The sequence below is a fragment of the Oncorhynchus masou genome, chromosome 19, assembly GCF_036934945.1.
Source record: "Oncorhynchus masou masou isolate Uvic2021 chromosome 19, UVic_Omas_1.1, whole genome shotgun sequence".
Taxonomy (NCBI): Eukaryota; Metazoa; Chordata; class Actinopteri; order Salmoniformes; family Salmonidae; genus Oncorhynchus; species Oncorhynchus masou.
The window spans coordinates 35,755,044-35,778,955 of record NC_088230.1 but is presented as its reverse complement, the minus strand read 5'-3'; the positions used below and the strand labels follow the sequence as shown (position 1 = coordinate 35,778,955).

General features: G+C 54.5%; 3 protein-coding genes across 3 annotated transcripts in view; all 3 read left to right on the top strand.

The window, feature by feature from the left end:
* Positions 1–17,257, top strand: part of LOC135505664 (signal-induced proliferation-associated 1-like protein 1) — a 122,178-nt gene extending 104,921 nt beyond the window's left edge. Inside the window, exons 13-18 of the mRNA XM_064924712.1 lie at positions 6,452–7,031; positions 11,857–12,024; positions 12,192–12,298; positions 13,455–13,739; positions 14,542–14,685; positions 17,089–17,257. Of these exons, the coding sequence (XP_064780784.1) occupies positions 6,452–7,031; positions 11,857–12,024; positions 12,192–12,298; positions 13,455–13,739; positions 14,542–14,685; positions 17,089–17,257 (1,453 nt within the window). The remainder of the gene's footprint in view (positions 1–6,451; positions 7,032–11,856; positions 12,025–12,191; positions 12,299–13,454; positions 13,740–14,541; positions 14,686–17,088) is intronic.
* Positions 17,258–17,318: 61 nt separating this feature from the next.
* LOC135505663 (uncharacterized) lies at positions 17,319–19,893 on the top strand. The gene is made up of 2 exons (XM_064924711.1): positions 17,319–17,351; positions 17,461–19,893. The coding sequence occupies exons 1-2, from the start codon at positions 17,319–17,321 to the stop codon at positions 19,891–19,893; spliced, it is 2,466 nt and encodes an 821-aa protein (XP_064780783.1).
* Positions 19,894–19,987: 94 nt separating this feature from the next.
* LOC135505662 (uncharacterized) overlaps positions 19,988–23,912 on the top strand; it is a 26,991-nt gene continuing 23,066 nt past the window's right edge. The window contains exons 1-2 of the mRNA XM_064924710.1: positions 19,988–20,032; positions 20,186–20,321. Coding sequence (XP_064780782.1) covers positions 19,988–20,032; positions 20,186–20,321 — 181 coding nt within the window. The remainder of the gene's footprint in view (positions 20,033–20,185; positions 20,322–23,912) is intronic.

Below are 23,912 nucleotides of genomic sequence, written 5' to 3'. Positions count from 1 at the left end.
GAGGGGGGAGAGTTGGTGGACCAAACCGTTCAGAGTGGGGGAGGGATGGGGAGAGAGTTGGTAGACCAAACCATTCGACAAACTCCCTCTAGCTCGGCCACCTGACAAACCCCCCTCTAGCTCGGCCACCAGACAAACCCCCCTCTAGCTCGGCCACCTGACAAACCCCCCTCTAGCTCGGCCACCAGACAAACCCCCCTCTAGCTCGGCCACCTGACAACCCCCCTCTAGCTCGGCCACCTGACGAACCCCCCTGTAGCTCGGCCACCTGACAAACCCCCTCTAGCTCGCCACCTGACAAACCCCCCTCTAGCCACCAGACAAACCCCCTCTAGCTCGGCCACCTGACAAACCCCCCTCTTGCTCGGCCACCAGACAAACACCCCCTCTAGCTCAGCCACCAGACAAACCCCCTCTAGCTCGGCCACCAGACAAACCCCCCTCTAGCTCGGCCACCAGACAAACCCCCTCTAGCTCGGCCACCAGACAAACCCCCTCTAGCTCGGCCACCAGACAAACCCCCTCTAGCTCGGCCACCTGACGAACCCCCCTCTAGCTCGGCCACCAGACAAACCCCCTCTAGCTCGGCCACCAGACAAACCCCCTCTAGCTCGGCCACCAGACAAACCCCCTCTAGCTCGGCCACCTTTCACCACAGATGCAGAATCTATACTATTATAAAGAAAGTGTAACACGCTGGTCATGTATATCCAGAGGTTTCTCTCTCTCTCTACTTCCTCTTTCCTTCTAACTTTTCCCATCAGCTAATAGCACGTGTAAGTGGCAACACGTCCTAAGAGACACACACACACACACACACACACACACACAGAAAGGGAGGCACTCAACAGGGTTGACAGATTTCATCACTAAGAAAATGTCAGTGAACCAGGTCAATGATTTGGGCTAATTTAGTTATCAGAGTAACTTAAAGGTTGTGGCTGTAAAACAGAATAGGACAGAACTCATTCAGTCTCTAGTCCCGATAACACTACAGCTCTGTCTCTAGTCCCGATAACACTACAGTTCAGTCTCTAGTCCCGATAACACTACAGTTCAGTCTCTAGTCCCGATAACACTACAGCTCTGTCTCTAGTCCCGATAACACTACAGCTCTGTCTCTAGTCCCGATAACACTACAGTTCTGTCTCTAGTCCCGATAACACTACAGTTCTGTCTCTAGTCCCGATAACACTACAGCTCTGTCTCTAGTCCCGATAACACTACAGCTCTGTCTCTAGTCCCGATAACACTACAGCTCTGTCTGTCCCGATAACTAGTCCCGATAACACTACAGCTCTGTCTCTAGTCCCGATAACACTACAGCTCTGTCTCTAGTCCCGATAACACTACAGCTCTGTCTCTAGTCCCGATAACACCACAGCTCTGTCTCTAGTCCCGATAACACCACAGCTCTGTCTCTAGTCCCGATAACACCACAGCTCTGTCTCTCGTCCCGATAACACTACAGCTCTGTCTCTCGTCCCGATAACACTACAGCTCTGTCTCTCGTCCCGATAACACTACAGCTCTGTCTCTAGTCCCGATAACACTACAGCTCTGTCTCTAGTCCCGATAACACTACAGCTCTGTCTCTAGTCCCGATAACACTACAGCTCTGTCTCTAGTCCCGATAACACTACAGCTCTGTCTCTAGTCCCGATAACACTACAGCTCTGTCTCTAGTCCCGATAACACTACAGCTCTGTCTCTAGTCCCTACAGCTCTGTCTCTAGTCCCGAACACTACAGCTCTGTCTCTAGTCCCGATAACACTACAGTTCTGTCTCTAGTCCCGATAACACCACAGCTCTGTCTCTAGTCCCGATAACACCACAGCTCTGTCTCTAGTCCCGATAACACCACAAGGATGGGAGAGAGGAGGAGGGAGGGTTGGGTGAGAGGGAGAGGGATGGGTTGAGTGTGAGGGAGGGATGGGTTGAGTGTGAGGGAGGGATGGGTTGAGGGGGAGGGAGGGGTTGAGTGGGGAGGGAGGGAGGGATGGGTTGGGAGGGAGGGATGGGTTGTGGGGGAGGGAGGGAGGGATGGGTTGAGTGGGGCGAGGGAGGGATGGGTTGAGGAGAGGGGGAGGGAGGGATGGGTTGAGGGGGAGGGAGGGATGGGTTGAGTGAGCGGGGGAGGGATGGGTTGAGGGGGAGGGAGGGATGGGTTGGGAGGGAGGGATGGGTTGGGAGGGAGGGATGGGTTGAGGAGGGAGGGAGGGATGGGTTGAGTGAGAGGGAGGGATGGGTTGAGTGAGAGGGAGGGATGGGTTGAGTGAGAGGGAGGGATGGGTTGAGTGAGAGGGAGGGATGGGTTGAGGAGAGGGAGGGATGGGTTGAGTGAGAGGCGAGGGAGGGATGGGTTGAGTGGGAGGGATGGGTTGAGTGAGGGGGAGGGATGGGTTGGGAGGGAGGGATGGGTTGAGGAGGAGGGAGGGAGGGATGGGTTGAGTGAGAGGGAGGGATGGGTTGAGTGAGAGGGAGGGATGGGTTGAGTGAGAGGGAGGGATGGGTTGAGTGAGAGGGGGATGGGTTGAGTGAGAGGGGGATGGGTTGAGTGAGAGGGAGGGATGGGTTGAGTGAGAGGGAGGGATGGGTTGAGTGAGAGGGAGGGATGGGTTGAGTGAGAGGGGGGATGGGTTGAGGAGAGGGGGGATGGGTTGAGTGAGAGGGGGGATGGGTTGAGTGAGAGGGAGGGATGGGTTGAGTGAGAGGGAGGGATGGGTTGAGTGAGAGGGAGGGATGGGTTGAGTGAGAGGGAGGGGGTTGAGGAGAGGGATGGGTTGAGTGAGAGGGGGAGGGAGGGATGGGTTGAGTGAGAGGGGGGATGGGTTGAGTGAGAGGGGAGGGAGGGATGGGTTGAGTGAGAGGGGGAGGGAGGGATGGGTTGAGTGAGAGGGGGGGAGGGATGGGTTGAGTGAGAGGGAGCGATGGGTTGAGTGAGAGGGGGGGAGGAGGATGGGTTGAGTGAGAGGGGAGGGAGCGATGGGTTGAGTGAGAGGGGAGGGAGCGATGGGTTGAGTGAGAGGGGGGATGGGTTGAGTGAGAGGGGGGATGGGTTGAGTGAGAGGGGGGATGGGTTGAGTGAGAGGGGGGATGGGTTGAGTGAGAGGGGGAGGGAAGGATGGGTTGAGTGAGAGGGAGGGATGGATGGGTTGAGAGGGAGGGATGGGTTGAGTGAGAGGGAGGGATGGGTTGAGGGAGGGATGGGTTGAGGGAGGGATGGGTTGAGGGAGGGATGGGTTGAGTGAGAGGGGGAGGGATGGGTTGAGTGAGAGGGGGGGATGGGTTGAGTGAGAGGGGGAAGGGAGGGATGGGTTGGGAGGGAGGGATGGGTTGAAGAGGAGGGAGGGAGGGATGGGTTGAGGAGGAGGGAGGGAGGGATGGGTTGAGTGAGAGGGAGGGATGGGTTGAGTGAGAGGGAGGGATGGGTTGAGTGAGAGGGGGATGGGTTGAGTGAGAGGGAGGGATGGGTTGAGTGAGAGGGGGAGGGAGGGATGGGTTGAGTGAGAGGGGAGGGAGGGATGGGTTGAGTGAGAGGGAGGGATGGGTTGAGTGAGAGGGGGGATGGGTTGAGTGAGAGGGGGGGATGGGTTGAGTGAGAGAGGGGGATGGGTTGAGTGAGAGGGGGGATGGGTTGAGTGAGAGGGGGGATGGGTTGATGAGATGAGGGATGGGTTGAGTGAGAGGGAGGGATGGGTTGAGTGAGAGGGAGTGATGGGTTCAGTGAGAGGGGGAGGGAGGGATGGGTTGAGTGAGAGGGAGGGATGGGTTGAGTGAGAGGGAGGGATGGGATTGAGTGAGAGGGAGGGAGGGATGGGTTGAGGAGGGGGGAGGGAGGGATGGGTTGAGTGAGAGGGGGAGGGAGGGATGGGTTGAGTGAGAGGGGGAGGGAGGGATGGGTTGAGTGAGAGGGAGCGATGGGTTGAGTGAGAGGGGGAGGAGGGAGCGATGGGTTGAGTGAGAGGGGGAGGGAGGGATGGGTTGAGTGAGAGGGAGCGATGGGTTGAGTGAGAGGGGGGGATGGGTTGAGTGAGAGGGGGGGATGGGTTGAGTGAGAGGAGGAAGGATGGGTTGAGTGAGGGAGGGATGGATGGGTTGAGTGAGAGGGAGGGATGGATGGGTTGAGTGAGAGGGAGGGATGGATGGGTTGAGTGAGAGGGAGGGATGGGTTGAGTGAGAGGGAGGGATGGGTTGAGTGAGAGGGAGGGATGGGTTGAGTGAGAGGGAGGGATGGGTTGAGTGAGAGGGAGGGATGGGTTGAGTGAGAGGAGGGATGGGTTGAGTGAGAGGGGGGGATGGGTTGAGTGAGAGGGAGGGAGGGATTGGTTGAGTGAGAGGGAGGGAGGGATGGGTTGAGTGAGAGGGAGGGAGGGAGGGATGGGTTGAGTGAGAGGGAGGGAGGGAGGGATGGGTTGAGTGAGAGGGAGGGAGGGATGGGTTGAGTGAGAGGGAGGGAGCGATGGGTTGAGTGAGAGGGAGGGAGCGATGGGTTGAGTGAGAGGGGGGATGGGTTGAGTGAGAGGGGGGGATGGGTTGAGTGAGAGGGAGGGAAGGATGGGTTGAGGGATGGGTTGAGGAGAGGGAGGGATGGATGGGTTGAGGAGAGGGAGGGATGGATGGGTTGAGTGAGAGGGAGGGATGGGTTGAGGGAGAGGGAGGGATGGGTTGAGGAGAGGGAGGGGGGAGTGAGAGATGGGTGAGAGGATGGGTTGAGTGAGGGGAGGGATGGGTTGAGTGATGGGGGATGGGTTGAATGAGAGGGGGAGGGAGGGATGGGTTGAGGAGAGGGAGGGATTGGTTGAGGGGAGGGAGGGATGGGTTGAGTGAGAGGGAGGGATGGGTTGAGTGAGAGGGAGGGATGGGTTGAGTGAGAGGGGGGATGGGTTGAGTGAGAGAGGGAGGGATGGGTTGAGTGGGAGGGATGGGTTGAATATTATTTAGGGAGGGATGGGTTGAGTGAGCGGGGAGGGATGGGTTGAGGGGGAGGGAGGGATGGGTTGGGAGGGAGGGATGGGTTGGGAGGGAGGGATGGGTTGAGGAGGAGGGAGGGAGGGATGGGTTGAGGAGGAGGGAGGGAGGGATGGGTTGAGTGAGAGGGAGGGATGGGTTGAGTGAGAGGGAGGGATGGGTTGAGTGAGAGGGGGATGGGTTGAGTGAGAAGATCATCAGAGGGAGGGATGGGTTGAGAGAGGGGAGGGAGGGATGGGTTGAGTGAGAGGGGGAGGGAGGGATGGGTTGACGGAGAGGGAGGGATGGGTTGAGTGAGAGGGGGATGGGTTGAGTGAGAGGGGGATGGGTTGAGTGAGAGGGGGGATGGGTTGAGGAGAGGGGGGATGGGTTGAGTGAGAGGGGGATGGGTTGATTGGGTTGAGTGAGAGGGAGGGATGGGTTGAGTGAGAGGGAGGGATGGGTTGAGTGAGAGGGAGGGATGGGTTGAGTGAGAGGGAGCGATGGGTTGAGTGAGAGGGGGAGGGAGGGATGGGTTGAGTGAGAGGGGGGGATGGGTTGAGTGAGAGGGAGGATGGGTTGAGTGAGAGGGGGAGGGAGGGATGGGTTGAGTGAGAGGGGGAGGGAGGGATGGGTTGAGTGAGAGGGGGAGGGAGGGATGGGTTGAGTGAGAGGGGGAGGGAGGGATGGGTTGAGTGAGAGGGGGAAGGGATGGGTTTAAGGGAGCTGGGTTGACTAAGGGGGAGGGAGGGAGCGTGATTGGCTGGACGGGGAGGGAGGGATGGGTTGAGTGAGGGGGGGATGGGTTGAGTGAGAGGGGGGATGGGTTAAGTGAGAGGGAGGGAAGGATGGGTTGAGTGAGGGAGGGATGGATGGGTTGAGTGAGAGGGAGGGATGGATGGGTTGAGTGAGAGGGAGGGATGGATGGGTTGAGTGAGAGGGAGGGATGGATGGGTTGAGTGAGAGGGAGGGATGGGTTGAGTGAGAGGGAGGGATGGGTTGAGTGAGAGGGAGGGATGGGTTGAGTGAGAGGGGGAGGGAGGGATGGGTTGAGTGAGAGGGAGGGATGGGTTGAGGAGAGGGGGGATGGGTTGAGTGAGAGGGGGAGGGAGGGATGGGTTGAGTGAGAGGGAGGGAGGGATTGGTTGAGTGAGAGGGAGGGAGGGATGGGTTGAGTGATGAGGGAGGGAGGGATGGGTTGAGTGAGAGGGAGGGAGGGAGGGAGGGATGGGTTGAGTGAGAGGGAGGGAGGGAGGGATGGGTTGAGTGAGAGGGAGGGAGGGATGGGTTGAGTGAGAGGGAGGGATGGGTTGAGGGTGAGGGAGGGATGGGTTGAATGAGAGGGAGGGATGGGTTGAGTGAGAGGGAGGGATGGATGGGGAGACCTTGTTTGACAGTTTTTTAAATATTATTTATAATTTATTATATCCTAGCAGTGCGTCAGTATTTATCCATCTAGTGCATTCATGCCATAATCATGTCTCTCTCTCACCTGCTTAGCGTGGCGGTCACTCGTTCTCGTGACGTCCCGTCCTTCGGCCCTCCCATCCCAGAGGACGTGTCCTTCCCAAAGTCCTCCGTGTTCCGGGACTTCCTCTTGGCCAAGATCATCAACGCAGAGAACGCCGCCCACAAATCGCACAAGTTCCGCGCCATGGCGACACGGACACGTCAGGAGTACCTCAGAGACCTGGCAGAGCGCCACACCACGTCGACCCCCATCGACCCGTCCGGGAAATTCCCCTTCATCTCATTGGCTCACAAGAGGAAGGAGAAGAGTCGTCCGTACGCGGGGGCGGAGCTTCGGAGCCTCGGCGCCATCACGTGGGCGGTCCACGCCGAGGATCATGGGGCGGGAGGAGAGCTCGAAGCACTATTGGCTATCTCCAACGACTTCCTCATCCTATTGGATCAGGAGGCCAAGGCCGTGGTGTTTAACTGTGCTACTAAGGACGTGATTGGCTGGACGCTGGGGAGTCCCGCCTCCATGAGGATCTTCTATGAGAGAGGGGAGAGTGTGTCTCTGAGGTCTGTCAGTAACAACACAGAGGACTTCAGAGAGGTGGTGAAACGACTGGAGGTGAGGACACAGCACACACACACACACACACACACAAACACACACACCACACACACACACACACTACATTCCAGTGTCTTCTACTGTTTCAGTCAGAAGTTGTTGTGGTCTAGTCTGCGTACTGATGATGTGATTCTATGACTACTACTTTATACCACTTATTTCAATTACTTTATACTACTTATCTAGTGAAGGGTCATGAAAATCTCTGTCAGACTTGAGTTGCATCCCAAATTGGAGCCCTATTCCCTATATAGTGCACTACTATAGACCAGGGCCCCATTCCCTATATAGTGGTACTACTATAGACCAGAGCCCTATTCCCTATATAGTGGCACTACGATAGACCAGAGCCCTATTCCCTATATAGAGCACTACTTTAGACCAGAGCCCTATTCCCTATATAGTGCACTACTATAGACCAGAGCCCTATTCCCTATATAGTGCACTACTATAGACCAGAGCCCTATTCCCTATATAGTGTACTACTATATACTAGAGCCCTATTCCCTATATAGTGTACTACCATAGACCAGAGCCCTATTCCCTATATAGTGCACTACTATTGACCAGGGCCCTATTCCCTATATAGTGGTACTACTATAGACCAGAGCCCTATATAGTGCACAACTTTAGACCTGAGCCCTATTCCCTATAAAGTGCACTACTATAGACCAGAGCCCTATTTCCTATATAGTGCACTACTATAGACCAGAGCCCTATTCCCTGTGTAGTGCACTACTATAGACCAGAGCCCTATTCCCTGTGTAGTGCACTACTATAGACCAGAGCCCTATTCCCTGTGTAGTGCACTACTATAGACCAGAGCCCTATTCCCTGTGTAGTGCACTACTTTAGACCAGAGCCCTATTCCCTATATAGTGCAATACTATAGACCAGAGCCCTATTCCCTATATAGTGCACTACTATAGACCAGAGCTCTATTCCCTATATAGTGCACTACTTTAGACCAGAGCCCTATTCCCTATATAGTGCAATACTATAGACCAGAGCCCTATTCCCTATATAGTGCATTACTATAGACCAGAGCCCTATTCCCTATATAGTGCATTACTATAGACCAGAGCCCTATTTGCTATATAATGTACTACTATAGACCAGAGCCCTATTCCCTGTGTAGTGCACTACTATAGACCAGAACCCTATTCCCTGTGTAGTGCACTACTATAGACCAGAGCCCTATTCCCTATATAGTGCACTACTATAGACCAGAGCCCTATTCGCTATATAATGTACTACTGTAGACCAGAGCCCTATTCCCTATATAGTGTACTACTATAGACCAGAGCCCTATTCCCTATATAGTGCACTATGATATCCCAGAGCCCTATTCCCTATATAGTGCACTACTATAGACCAGAGCCCTATTCCCTGTGTAGTGCACTACTTTAGACCAGAGCCCTATGTGTCCTGGTCAAAAGTAGTGCCCTATATATGGAATAGTGTGCTATTTGGGATGCATTCTTGGTTATAATTGCCTTGGGTGATGGGTCTAAACTGTTACCATGGCAATGAGCGAGGTAAAACATGTCGTTATGTAATCGGCATCATCAGCTGGTTCTGAAAGACTTCTTCCGTTTCCTCCAACCCACTCAATGGTGTGACACACACACACACACACCCCACACACACCCCCTACACACACACCCCTAAACACACATCCCTACACACACATCGCTACACACACACACACACACACACACACCCTACACACACACACACACACACACACACACACACACACACACACACATCCACACACACACACACACACACACATCCCTACACACACACACACACACACATCCCTACACACACACACACACACACACACATCCCTACACACACACACACACACACACACATCCCTACACACACACACACACATCACACACACACACACACACACACATCCCTACACACACACACACACACACACACACACACACACACACATCCCTACACACACACACATCCCTACACACACACACACACATCCCACACACACACACACACACACATCCCTACACACACACACACACACATCCCTACACACACACACACACACACACACACCCCTACACACACACACACACACATCCCTACACACACACACACACACACACACACACACACACACACACACACGCACACACACACGCACACACACACACGCACACGCACACATCCCTACACACACACACGCACACACACACACACACACATACCTACACACACACACACATACCTACACACACGTGTACACACACACACATACACACACACATCCAAACAGTGTCTGTTGTGTGTTAGTAGATGCGTTCAAGCAGAGGGAAACTCAGATGATCACGAATGCTTTCACAGGGCTTTCACAGGGCTTTCACAAATGCTTTCACAGGGCTTTCACGAATGCTTTTACAGGGCTTTCACAAATGCTTTCACAGGGCTTTCACGAATGCTTTCACAGGGCTTTCACAGGGCTTTCACGAATGCTTTCACAGGGCTTTCACGAATGCTTTCACAGGGCTTTCACAGGGCTTTCACGAATGCTTTCACAGGGCTTTCACAGGGCTTTCACGAATGCTTTCACAGGGCTTTCACGAATGCTTTCACAGGGCTTTCACAGGGCTTTCATAGCGCTTTCACAGGTCTTTCACATGGCTTTCACGGGGCTTTCACGAATGCTTTCACAGGGCTTTCACAGGGCTTTCACAGGGCTTTCACAGGGCTTTCACATGGCTTTCACAGGGCTTTCACAGGGCTTTCATAGCGCTTTCACAGGTCTTTCACATGGCTTTCACGGGGCTTTCACGAATGCTTTCACAGAGCTTTCACAGGGCTTTCACGAATGCTTTCACGAATGCTTTCACGAATGCTTTCACAGGGCTTTCACGATTGCTTTCACAGGGCTTTCAGACACAATGTTCAATAGTGTATCTGCTTTTTTTTGAGGAATGTGTTGGATGTTCAGTCAGCCCACTTCGTGAGGGAGCAGGTGGAAGGACACTCACCTCTCGTCTTCCTGCAAGGGGTCGAACACACAGACTGCAGAAAGCATTAAGAACCACTATGTACTCCCCATCCGCCTCGAAACAGTCCCCATCCGCCTCGAACAGTCCCTGTCCGCCTCGAAACAGTCCCTGTCCGCCTCGAAACAGTCCCCGTCCGCCTCGAAACAGTCCCTGTCCGCCTCGAAACAGTCCCCGTCCGCCTCGAAACAGTCCCCGTCCGCCTCGAAACAGTCCCCGTCCGCCTCGACACAGTCCCCGTCCGCCTCGAAACAGTCCCCGTCCGCCTCGAAACAGTCCCCGTCCGCCTCGAAACAGTCCCCGTCCGCCTCGAAACAGTCCCTGTCCGCCTCGAAACAGTCCCTGTCCGCCTCGACACAGTCCCTGTCCGCCTCGAAACAGTCCCTGTCCCCCTCGAAACAGTCCCTGTCCGCCTCGAAACAGTCCCTGTCCGCCTCGAAACAGTCCCTGTCCGCCTCGAAACAGTCCCTGTCCGCCTCGACACAGTCCCTGTCCGCCTCGAAACAGTCCCCGTCCGCCTCGAAACAGTCCCTGTCCGCCTCGAAACAGTCCCTGTCCGCCTCGAAACAGTCCCTGTCCGCCTCGAAACAGTCCCCGTCCGCCTCGACACAGTCCCTGTCCGCCTCGAAGTCCCTGTCCCCGAAACAGTCCGTCCCCCTCGACACAGTCCCCGTCCGCCTCGAAACAGTCCCTGTCCCCCTCGAAACAGTCCCCGTCCCCCTCGACACAGTCCCCGTCCGCCTCGACACAGTCCCTGTCCGCCTCGACACAGTCCCCGTCCGCCTCGACACAGTCCCCGTCCGCCTCGAAACAGTCCCCGTCCGCCTCGAAACAGTCCCCGTCCGCCTCGAAACAGTCCCCGTCCGCCTCGAAACAGTCCCCATCCACCTCACAAACAGTCCCTGTCCACCTCAGCCCAAAAAGAGTCTTTTCAAAGCAGCTAGGTATGTCTACTGAATAACTTATTCATGAGAGAGGGACAGGGAGGGAGAGAAAGAAAGAGAGAGGGAGAGAAAATAGAATTTTAAAAGGAAATTAATTTGAGGTCACCATAGAATAACATTGTGTGTGGCCAGTCGTATGTCACGGGGCCCTTCGCTAGCTGTATTTATAGTGCCAGTTCCTCTTTAGCTTAATGGCCCTGATTCCTGTCCCCGACTAAAGAAAACCACACACACACACACACAGCCCATTTCTACTGCACCCCCAGTTATGTCAGTGACCTGTCTGAAGACCTTCTTTTATGCATGCCGATACTAACGGACAAGTCTTGAATCACCAAATCAAATTCTGTTAGTCACACGAGCTGAATCCAACCAGGTGTAGACTTTACCCTGAAATGAAAACTTACAAGCCCTTAACCAACAATGCAGAGTTTAAAAAAAATAACAATACCGAGTCAATGTGCAGAAGTACAAGTATTTAATTGAATTGTGGTGATATGTACATGTAGGTAAAAGGGTAAAAGTGACTAGTCAATCAGGATAGACAATAAACAGAGTGGCAGCAGCTTATGTGAAGAGTGAAAGTGTGTCTTTATGTGTCTGTTTGTGAGAGTATGTGTGTGTGTGTGTGTGTGAGTGTCACTATAGTGTGTGTGGGTAATAACAAATAAGATAAACAAGAACTAATCACTCTCTCCTCTCCCTTCCCCTCTCTCGATCCCTCCCTCCCTCGATCCCACCCTCCCTCCCTCGATCCCACCCTCCCTCCCTCGATCCCACCCTCCCTCCCTCGATCCCTCCTCCCTCGGCCCCTCCCTCGCTCCCCACCAGTACCTGACGAAGGGTTGTGAGACGTCTGAGATGACACTACGTCGTAACGGGCTGGGCCAGCTGGGTTTCCATGTCAACTACGAGGGCATCGTGGCAGAGGTGGAGTCATACGGGTACGCCTGGCAGGCGGGGCTGAGGCAGGGCAGCCGATTGGTCGAAATCTGCAAGGTACGTCATTTCATTTAAACTTGTAGATTTCATTGCGTGGATAATTCTTGTGTTTTATTTTAATTACTCTGAAATTGTATCAAATGATTTGCTGCTATTGATACCATACAGTATATTATTGGTATGCCATGAAATGTCACCTTTTTAAAATAAAATATTCTGTCAAGGTTGCCGTGGCGACACTGACCCACGAACAGATGATCGACCTGCTGAGGACGTCGGTCACCGTCAGGGTGGTCATCATCCCGCCACACGAAGACGCTACGCCACGCAGGTGTGTGTGTGTCTGTCTCAGGGGTTGGTGTGTGTGTGTCTGTCTCAGGGGTTGGTGTGTGTGTGTGTCTGTCTCAGGGGTTGGTGTGTGTGTGTCTGTCTCAGGGGTTGGTGTGTGTGTGTCTGTCTCAGGGGTTGGTGTGTGTGTCTGTCTCAGGGGTTGGTGTGTGTGTGTCTGTCTCTGTCTCAGGGGTTGGTGTGTGTGTGTCTGTCTCAGGGGTTGGTGTGTGTGTGTCTGTCTCAGGGGTTGGTGTGTGTGTGTCTGTCTCAGGGGTTGGTGTGTGTGTGTCTGTCTCAGGGGTTGGTGTGTGTGTGTCTGTCTCAGGGGTTGGTGTGTGTGTGTCTGTCTCAGGGGTTGGTGTGTGTGTGTCTGTCTCAGGGGTTGGTGTGTGTGTGTCTGTCTCAGGGGTTGGTGTGTGTGTGTGTCTGTCTCAGGGGTTGGTGTGTGTGATGTCAGACTGGTGATGATGAGGTCAGCATCATGTCAGCCGTGTGTGTGTGGACTTACCTGTGCTTCTAACCCCCTCTCTTTTCCTCTCTCTCTCCCTCTCGTCCTCGCTTCCTCTCCCTCCCTCGCTTCCTCTCCCTCCCTCCCTCGCTTCCCTCCCTCGCTTCCCACCTCCCTCCCTCCTCTTCCCCCCTCACTCTCTTTCCCTCCTTCCCTCCCTCTCTTTCTCTCCCTCACTCTCTTTCCTCCCTCACTCTCTTTCCTCCCTCACTCTCTTTCCCTCCCTCTCACTCTCTTTCCCTCCCTCACTCTCTTTCCCTCCCTCACTCTCTTCCCTCCCTCCTCTCTCACTCCCTCTTCTTTCCCTCCTCACTCCCTTTCTCTCCCTCACTCCCTTTTTCTCCCTCACTCCCTTCCTCTCCCTCTCTCATCCTCTCCCTCCCTCTCCTTTCTCTCCCTCCCTCATCCTCTCTCATCCTCTCCCTCCCTCTCTTTCTCTCGCTCCCTCTCTCTTCCTCTCTCTTTCTTGTCCTCTCCCTCTTTCTTCCTGTCTCCCTCTCTCTCCTCTCCCTTCCTCTCTTCCTCTCCCTCTCTCGTCCTCTCCCTCTTTCTTCCTGTCTCCCTCTCTCTCTCCCTTCCTCTCGTCGTCTCTCTCTCTCCCTCCCTCTCTCTCTCTTCCTCTCTCCCTCTCCCCCATCTCTCTCTACAGAGGTTGCTCTGAGCTCTACCGTATGCCAGTGGTTGAGTATAAGAGCAGTGGTGAGAGTGGTTCGTTTGACTACAAGTTCCCGTTCCGCAGCAAAGACAACAAGTGGCAGAGAACCTCCAGTAGCCCCCAGCAGTCCCTGACGGCCTCCCCCCAGCCGCACACCCCCAACCGGGCCGTCAGCCTGGGGAGCTCTGGGGGGAAGACCCTGTCTGCTGAACGCCCAGAGAGAAACGCTGCTATACCACGCAGTGTTAGTAGTGATGGACGGCCGCTGGATACCAAGAGGTAGGGGAGAGGAGGGAGGGAGGGAGGGAGGGGAGAGGAGGGAAAAGGGAGGGAGGAGTGGAGAAGGGGAGGGGGAGGGAGGGAGAGGAGAAAGGGAGGGAGGGAGGAGGGAGGGAGGGAAAAGGGAGGGAGGAGAAGGGGAGGGAGGGGACAGGAGAAGAGAGGAGGGAGGGAGGGAGAGGAGAAGGGAGGGAGGGAGGGAGAGAGAGAAGGGGAGGGAGGGAGTGAGTGGAGAGAAGGGGAGGGAGGGAGGGAGGGAGGGGGGGGGGGAGGGAGAGAGGGGGAGGGAGGGGAGAGGGAGAGGGGGGGGGAGAGGAGAGGGGGGGAGGGGGGGGAGAGAGTGGAGAGGAGAAGGGGAGGAGGAGAGGGAGGGAGGGGAGAGGGGAGAGGAGAGGAGGGGGGAGGGGAGAAGGGGAGAGGAGAGGGTGGAGAGGAGAGAGGAGAAGGGAGGGAGGGAGGGGGAGTGGAGGAAGAAGGGGAGGGGGAGAGGAGAAGGGCAGGGAGGGAGAGGAGAGGAGAAGGGGAGGGAGGGAGGGAGGGAGGGAGAGGGAGGAGAAGGGGAGGGAGGGAGGGGAGAGGAGAAGGGAAGGGAGGGAGGGAGGGAGGGAGGGGAGAGGAGAAGGGCAGGGAGGGAGAGGAGAAGGGGAGGGAGGGGAGAGGAGAGGAGAAGGGAGGGCAGGGAGGGAAGGGGAGAAGGGAGGGGAGAAGGGAGGGAGGAGGAGAAGGGAGGGGAGGGGAGAGGAGGGAGGGAGGGAGGGAGGGAGAGGAGGGTAATGCTTCTTCTCTGCTCACCCCCCTCCAGAATGTCTCCAGGCAGTGAGAACTATGCCGTAACCTCCTCTCTGGCTCTGGGCCGTTCTCCTCACAACCGGTCTTCCCCCTCCAACCTCTCCTGCTCCACTGACACCTCACAGCACTGGAGGACTCAGAAGTCTATGCCTGAGGGGTAAGAGACCACTTCCTTAAGTGGTTGCCGGGTGTTCAGTGGTTGCCGGGTGTTCAGTGGTTGCCGGGTTCAGTGGTTGCCGGGTGTTAAGGGTAAGAGATGGGGAGAGTGTTGGTCACCTGTAGCATGTTGAAGATAACCCTTTATGTAAGTGTTAAGGAAGTGTTTGGAAGGTGTTAGCACCCGGCAACCACTTAGCACCCGGCAACCACTTAGCACCCGGCCACCACTTAGCACCCGGCCACCACTTAGCACCCGGCCACCACTTAGCACCCGGCAACCACTTAGCACCCGGCAACCACTTAGCACTCTTTTTTTTTATCTCTCACTTTTTCTTATTTAACTTTATTTAACTAGACAAGTTGGTTAAGAACAAATTCTTATTTCAAATAACGGCCTACCAAAAGGCCTCCTGAGGGGACGGGGGCCTGGATTAAATGTTTAAAAATAAATAACATAAATATAGGACAAAACACACATCACGACATAAAGAGAAGACAACAACATAGCAAGGCAGCAACACATGACAACACAACATGGTAGCAGCACAACATGGTACAAACATTATTGGTCACAGACAACAGGCAAGAAGGTAGAGACAACAATACATCACGCAAAGCAGCCACAATTGTCAGTAAGAGTGTCCATGATTAGGTCTTTGAATGAAGAGCTTGAGATAAAACTGTCCAGTTTGAGTGTTTGTTGCAGTCGCTAGCTGCAGCGAACTGAAAAGAGGAGCGACCCAGGGATGTGTGTGCTTTGTGGACCTTTAACAGAATGTGACTGGCAGAACGGGTGTTGTATGTGGAGGATGAGGGCTGCAGTATATATCTCGGATAGGGGGGAGTGAGGCCATAGAGGATTTTATAAATGAGCATCAACCAGTGGGTCTTTGTAACGGGCATACAGAGATGACCAGTTTACAGAGGAGTATAAAGTGCAGTGATGTGTCCTATAAGGAGCATTGGTGGCAAATCTGATGGCCGAATGGTAAAGAACATCGAGCTGCTCGAGAGCACCCTTACCTGCCGATCTATAAATTACGTCTCCATACTCTAGCATGGGTAGGATGGTCCTCTGAATCAGGGTTAGTTTGGCAGCTGGGGTGAAAGAGGAGCGATTACAATAGAGGAAACCATGTGCTGAGAGAAAGACAGTGTACCGTCTAGCCATCCTCCCAAGTACTTGTATGAGGTGACTACCTCAAGCTCTAAACCCTCAGAGGTAGTAATCACACCTGTGGGGAGAGGGGCATTCTTCTTACCAAACCACATGACCTTTGTTTTGGAGGTGTTCGGAACAAGGTTAAGGGTAGAGAAAGCTTGTTGGACATTAAGAAAGCTTTGTGGTTGAGCATTTAACACAGAATCCAGGGAGGGGCTAACTGAGTATAAGACTATCATCTGCATATACATTGATGGGAGAGCTTCCTACTGCCTAAGCTATGTTGTTGATGTAAACTGAGAAGAGCGTGGGGCCTAGGATCGAGCCTTGAGGTACTCCCTTGGTGACAGGCAGTGGCTGAGACAGCAGATGTTCTGACTTTATACACTGCACTTTTTGTGAGAGATAGTTAGCAAACCAGGCCAAAGACCCCTCAGAGACACCAATACTCCTTCGCCGGCCACAGGAATGGAAAGGTCTATCGTATCAAAAGCTTTGGCCAAGTCAATAAAAATAGCAGCACAACATTGCTTAGAATCAAGGACAATGGTGACATCACTGAGGACCTTTAAGGTTGCAGTGACACATCCATAACCTGAGCGGAAACCAGATTGCAAACCAGAGAGAATACTATAGACATCAAGAAAGCCAGTCAGTTGATTATTGACAAGTTTTTCCAACACTTTTGATAAACAGGGCAAAATAGAAATAGGCCTATATCAGTTAGGATCAGCTTGATCTCCCCCATTAAGTAAAGGACACACACACACACACACACAGACTATATAGTGCCCTACACCATTAGTGCCCGACACCATTAGTGCGCTATATAGGGAATAGTGTACTCTTTGATACATATCCCATGACTCAGTCCGTGCAACGGAAGCAGCTTCCGCCCACAACCAGCTTTTCAATTTACTCTCCATTTATTTCCTTATTTTTCTTTCTACTCCTGCATCTATGGCATCTATGGCATCTATGGCATCTATGGCATCTATGGCATCTATGGCATCTATGGCTAACACATGTTGTAGTGGATGGGAAACAGCATGTCTGCTGTTCTGTGGGCGACTTGATGTTCGCTAAATGAAATGGACTTTCAATGCGCTTGACCACAACTTGCTGAGATTTTGTGTGGCTGTTTTTCCTTCTCTCTCTCTGTCTCTTTGTCTCTCTGTCCCTCTTTCTTTCTCTCTCTCTCTCTCTCTCTCTCTCTCTCTCTGTGTGTGTTCGTTCTAGGTTCGGAGAACGCAGACAACACTCTCCTTTATCTACGGAGCGGCAGGTGGTGGGAGAAGGAGGGGCTAGCGGCAAGTCCACACCAAATTGGCCGAGAGTAGAGGAAGGGGGTGGGTCCGACAGAGGTTCTACAGGTGAGATTGACCAATGGGAGAGAGGGATTTGTTAATTGAGGAAGAAAAGACTGGCTGCAGTAGTTTCCATACTGTCATACCACTTGGGAGTTCTACATGCTGATGTGGATATTGGATCAGTCCCCACCAGTGCTTCCCAACAGCTCCAGTCCTCCAGCTCCCCCCACCAGCTCTCCCCCCACCAACAGCCCCCCACCAACAGCTCTCCCCCACCAACAGCTCTCCCCCCCACCAACAGCTCTCCCCCCACCAACAGCTCTCCCCCACCAACAGCTCTCCCCCCACCAACAGCTCTCCCCCCACCAACAGCTCTCCCCCACCAACAGCTCTCCCCACCAACAGCTCTCCCCACCAACAGCTCCCCACCAACAGCTCTCCCCACCAACAGCTCTCCCCACCAACAGCTCTCCCCCAACAGCTCTCCCCCCCAACAGCTCTCCCCCCAACAGCTCTCCCCACCAACAGCTCCCCCCACCAACAGCTCTCCCCACCAACAGCTCTCCCCCACCAACAGCTCTCCCACCAACAGCTCCCCCCAACAGCTCTCCCCCACCACCAACAGCTCTCCCCCACCAACAGCTCTCCCCACCAACAGCACTCCCCCCACCAACAGCACTCCCCCCCCAACAGCTCTTCCCCCCAACAGCTCTCCCCCCCAACAGCTCTTCCCCCCAACAGCTCTCCCCCCCAACAGCTCTTCCCCCCAACAGCTCTTCCCCCCAACAGCTCCCCCCACCAACAGCTCCCCCCCCACCAACAGCTCCCCCCACCAACAGCTCCCCCCACCAACAGCTCCCCCCACCAACAGCTCCCAGCCCACCAACAGCTCCCCCCACCAACAGCTCCCCCCCAACAGCCACCAACAGCTCTCCCCCCAACAGCTCTCCCCCACCAACAGCTCTCCCCCACCAACAGCACTCCCCAACAGCTCTTCCCCCCAACAGCTCTTCCCCCAACAGCTCCCCCCCCCAACAGCTTTCTCCCCCCAACAGCTCTCCCCCACCAACAGCTCTTCCCCCCCAACAGCTTTCCCCACCAACAGCTCTCCCCCAAGAACAGCTCTCCCCCAACAGCTCTCCCCCCACCAACAGCACTCCCCCCAACAGCTCTCCCCCCACCAACAGCTTCCCCCACCAACAGCTCTCCCCCCACCAACAGCTCTCCCCCCACCAACAGCTCTTCCCCCCCCAACAGCTCTTCCCCCAACAGCTCCCCCCACCAACAGCTCTCCCCCAACAGCTCCCCCCCCCAACAGCTCTCCCCCAACAGCTCTTCCCCCCCAACAGCTCCCCCCCCAACAGCTCCCCCACCAACAGCTTCCCCCCCCACAGCTCTCCCCCCCAACAGCTCTCCCCCCCAACAGCTCTCCCCCCTTCCCAACAGCTCCCCCCCCAACAGCTCTCCCCCCCAACAGCTCTCCCCCACCAACAGCTCTCCCCCACCAACAGCTCTCCCCCCAACAGCTCCCCCCACCAACAGCTCCCCCCCACCAACAGCTCCCCCCCCAACAGCTCCCCCCACCAACAGCTCTCCCCCACCAACAGCTCTCCCCACCAACAGCTCTCCCCCCCAACAGCTCTCCCCCACCAGCTCTCCCCCCCAACAGCTCTCCCCACCAACAGCTCCCCCCACCAACAGCTCCCCCCACCAACAGCTCCCCCACCAACAGCTCTCCCCCCAACAGCTCTTCCCCACCAACAGCTCCCCCCCAACAACAGCTCTTCCCCCCAACAGCTCTTCCCCCCCCAACAGCTCTTCCCCCCCAACAGCTCTCCCCCCAACAGCTCCCCCCAACAGCTCTCCCCCCAACAGCTCTCCCCCCAACAGCTCTCCCCCCAACAGCTCTCCCCCCAGCTCTCCCCCTAACAGCTCCCCCACCAACAGCTCTCCCCCCCCAACAGCTCTCCCCCCCCCAACAGCTCTCCCCCCAACAGCTCTCCCCCCCCAACAGCTCTCCTCCCCACCAACAGCTCTCCCCCACCAACAGCTCTCCCCACCAACAGCTCTCCCCCACCAACAGCTCTCCCCCCAACAGCTCTCCCCCACCAACAGCTCTCCCCCCACCACCAACAGCTCTCCCCCACCAACAGCTCTCCCCCACCAACAGCTCTCCACCAACAGCTCTCCCCCAACAGCTCCCCCCAACAGCTCTCCCCACCAACAGCTCTCCCCCACCAACAGCTCTCCCCACCAACAGCTCTCCCCCACCAACAGCTCTCCCCACCAACAGCTCTCCCCCAACAGCTCTCCCCCACCAACAGCTCTCCCCCACCAACAGCTCCCCCCACCAACAGCTCCCCCCACCAACAGCTCTCCCCCCACCAACAGCTCTCCCCCACCAACAGCTCCCCCCACCAACAGCTCTCCCCCCAACAGCTCTCCCCCCAACAGCTCTCCCCCCACCAACAGCTCCCCCCAACAGCTCTCCCCCACCAACAGCTCTCCCCAACAGCTCTTCCCCACCAACAGCTCTTCCCCCCAACAGCTCCCCCCCAACAGCTCTCCCCACCAACAGCTCTCCCCCAACAGCTCTTCCCCCCACCAACAGCTCTTCCCCACCAACAGCTCTTCCCCCCAACAGCTCTCCCCCAACAGCTCTAAAGCTCTCCCCCCCCAACAGCTATCCCCCCATCTACAGAACATAGACTCCCCCCACCAACAGCTCCCCTAACAGTGATCTCAGAGAAATGCCCTTTAAGATGAAATATGTCCGGTACCTTAAATACAAACATTTCACTACTGCTAACTGCTGTATAAATGTCAAAATGACTGTATTGGTCTCTGACTGCAGTGTGATCGTCCATCTGTCAGTGAGGTAGTTTGCCTTTGTCTGGTAAACAACAGCTCCCCCAACAGCTGTTATCTTGCCTCTATCCAAGCTCTGTCCCCCCACCAACAGCTCTATCCCCACCAACAGGCTCCCCCCACCAACAGCTCTCCCCCCCAGCTCTCCTCCCCAACAGCTCTCCCCCAACAGCTCCCCCCCAACAGCTATATTGCCTCCCCCCCAACAGCTCTTCAGCGTGTATCTGCTGGGAGGTTACAGCTCTTCCCACCAACATCTGCTGGTATGCTCTTCCCCCACCAACAGCTCTGCTGGTATGTTACATTTAGCGTGTATCTGCTGGTGGAACACAGACATTTAGCACTGCGGTGATCTCATCTGAGAATTTATGCTGCTGGTTTAAGATCTGCTGGTAATTTAGCGTGTATCTGCTGGTACCTTACATTCAGCGTGTATCTGCTGGTACGTTACATTTAGCCTGTATCTGCTGGTAATATAAATTCAGCGTGTATCTGCTGGTCGTTACATTCAGCGTGTATCTGCTGGTACGTTACATTTAGCGTGTATCTGCTGGTAAACATTCAGCGTGTATCTGCTGGTAGTTACATTTAGCGTGTATCTGCTGGTATTACATTGCCTGCTGGTACGTTACATTTAGCGTGTATCTGCTGGTACGTTACATTTGAAGTGTATCTGCTGGTACGTTACATTTAGCGTGTATCTGCTGGTACGTTACGTTTAGCGTGTATCTGCTGGTACGTTACGTTTAGCGTGTATCTGCTGGTACGTTACATTTAGCGTGTATCTGCTGGTATGTTACGTTACATTTAGCGTGTATCTGCTGGTACGTTACATTCAGCGTGTATCTGCTGGTACGTTACATTTAGCGTGTATCTGCTGGTACGTTACATTTAGCGTGTATCTGCTGGTACGTTACATTTAGCGTGTATCTGCTGGTACGTTACATTTAGCTGGTATGTTACATTTATTTGCTGGTAGCTGCTGCTGGTATGTTACATTTAGCGTATCTGCTGGTACGTTACATTCAGCGTGTATCTGCTGGTACGTTACATTTAGCGTTACATTTAGCGTGTATCTGCTGGTACGTTACATTCAGCGTGTATCTGCTGGTACGTTACATTTAGCGTGTATCTGCTGGTACGTTACATTTAGCCTGTATCTGCTGGTACGTTACATTTAGCCTGTATCTGCTGGTACGTTACATTTAGCCTGTATCTGCTGGTACGTTACATTCAGCGTGTATCTGCTGGTACGTTACATTCAGCGTGTATCTGCTGGTACGTTACATTCAGCGTGTATCTGCTGGTACGTTACATTTGAAGTGTATCTGCTGGTACGTTACATTTGAAGTGTATCTGCTGGTACGTTACATTTAGCGTGTATCTGCTGGTACGTATCTTTAGCTGTATCTGCTGGTAATGCGTTACATTTGAAGTGTATCTGCTGGTACGTTACATTTGAAGCCTGTATCTGCTGGTACGTTACATTTAGCCTGTATCTGCTGGTACGTTACATTTGAAGTGGAGCTTCAGCCCAGAACTGAATAACACAGAGGCAAGTAAACCTCCCACTCAGAGAGAGAGAATCCACTGCTCTCTACCACATATTATAGAACGTGTGTGTGTTAGTGTGTGTTAGTGTGTGGTAGTGTGTGGTAGTGTGTGTTAGTGTGTGTTAGTGTGTGTTAGGTAGTGTGTGTTAGTGTGTGGTAGTGTGTGGTAGTGTGTGGTAGTGTTAGTGTATGTTAGTGTGTGTGTGTGCGTTAGTGTGTGTTAGCGTTATTGTTAGTGTGTGTGTGTGTTAGTGTTAGTGTGTGTGTGTACACCTGCAGCTTTCACTGCTTCTGTATGAAACAGCTGTTGGCTTTGATGGCACTGACAGCCCCACTCTTCCTGTCCCCCCCACCCCCCTCATACACCCCAACACACACATACCCCCCAACACACACATACCCCCCCATACATCCCAACACACACCCCCCCATACACCCCAACACACACATACCCCCCCCTATACACCCCAACACACACACATACCCCCCCATCATACATCCCAACACACACACATACCCCCCCCATACACCCCAACACACACACATACCCCCCTCATACACCCCAACACACACACACATACCCCCCCATCATACACCCCAACACACACATACCCCCCATCATACACCCCAACACACACATACCCCCTCATACATCCCAACACACACATACCCCCCTCATACGCCCCAACACACACATACCCCCCCATCATACACCCCAACACACACATACCCCCCCTCATACATCCCAACACACACATACCCCCCATCATACACCCCAACACACACATACCCCCCCCCATACGCCCCAACACACACATACCCCCCATACACCCCAACACACACATACCCCCCAACACACACATACCCCCCATACATCCCAACACACACCCCCCCATACATCCCAACACACACATACCCCCTATACACCCAACACACACATACCCCCCATCATACATCCCAACACACACATACCCCCCCATACACCCCAACACACACATAACCCCCTCATACACCCCAACACACACATACCCCCCATCATACACCCCAACACACACATACCCCCCCCATCATACATCCCAACACACACATACCCCCCCTCATACGCCCCCCAACACACACATACCCCCCATCATACACCCCAACACACACATACCCCCCCCCCCCATACATCCCAACACACACATACCCCCCCATCATACACCCCAACACACACATACCCCCCCCCCCATACGCCCCAACACACACATACCCCCCCCCCCCATACGCCCCAACACACACATACCCCCCCCATACACCCCAACACACACATACCCCCCCTCATACACCCCAACGCACACACTTCTAAAAGCCACAGGTTCTATTAAAGAACCATTTTGAATGTCTCTTCGGCAAAACAGAACAACCTAGAACATATCTACGTCTCTCTGTTCCTTCATATCCAGCCAGGGCTGTTGTTATATCCAGCCAGGGCTGCTGTTATATCCAGCCAGGGCTGCTGTTATATCTAGTCAGGGCTGCTGTTATATCCAGCCAGGGCTGCTGTTATATCCAGCCAGGGCTGCTGTTATATCCAGCCAGGGCTGCTGTTATATCCAGCCAGGGCTGTTGTTATATCCAGCCAGGGCTGCTGTTATATCCAGCCAGGGCTGTTGTTATATCCAGCCAGGGCTGCTGTTATATCCAGCCAGGGCTGCTGTTATATCCAGCCAGGGCTGCTGTTATATCCAGCCAGGGCTGCTGTTATATCCAGCCAGGGCTGCTGTTATATCCAGCCAGGGCTGCTGTTATATCCAGCCAGGGCTGCTGTTATATCCAGCAGGGCTGCATATCCAGGGGCTGCTGTTATATCCAGCCAGGGCTGTTGTTATATCCAGCCAGGGCTGCCAGCCAGGGCTGTTATATCCAGCCAGGGCTGCTGTTATATCCAGCCAGGGCTGCTGTTATATCCAGCCAGGGCTGTTGTTATATCCAGCCAGGGCTGCTGTTATATCCAGCCAGGGCTGCTGTTATATCCAGCCAGGGCTGTTGTTATATCCAGCCAGGGCTGTTGTTATATCCAGCCAGGGCTGCTGTTATATCCAGCCAGGGCTGCTGTTATATCCAGCCAGGGCTGCTGTTATATCCAGCCAGGGCTGTTGTTATATCCAGCCAGGGCTGCTGTTATATCCAGCCAGGGCTGTTGTTATATCCAGCCAGGGCTGTTGTTATATCCAGCCAGGGCTGTTGTTATATCCAGCCAGGGCTGCTGTTATATCCAGCCAGGGCTGCTGTTATATCCAGCCAGGGCTGCTGTTATATCCAGCCAGGGCTGCTGTTATATCCAGCCAGGGCT

Excerpts from the sequence above, each read along its gene's own strand:
- LOC135505663 (XM_064924711.1), top strand. The coding sequence starts at position 17,319 with ATGCTGATGTGGATATTGGATCAGTCCCCACCA. Across the intron at positions 17,352-17,460 it reads TATTGGATCAGTCCCCACCA|CTCTCCCCCCACCAACAGCT; the intron begins GTGCTTCCCAAC and ends CCCCACCAACAG.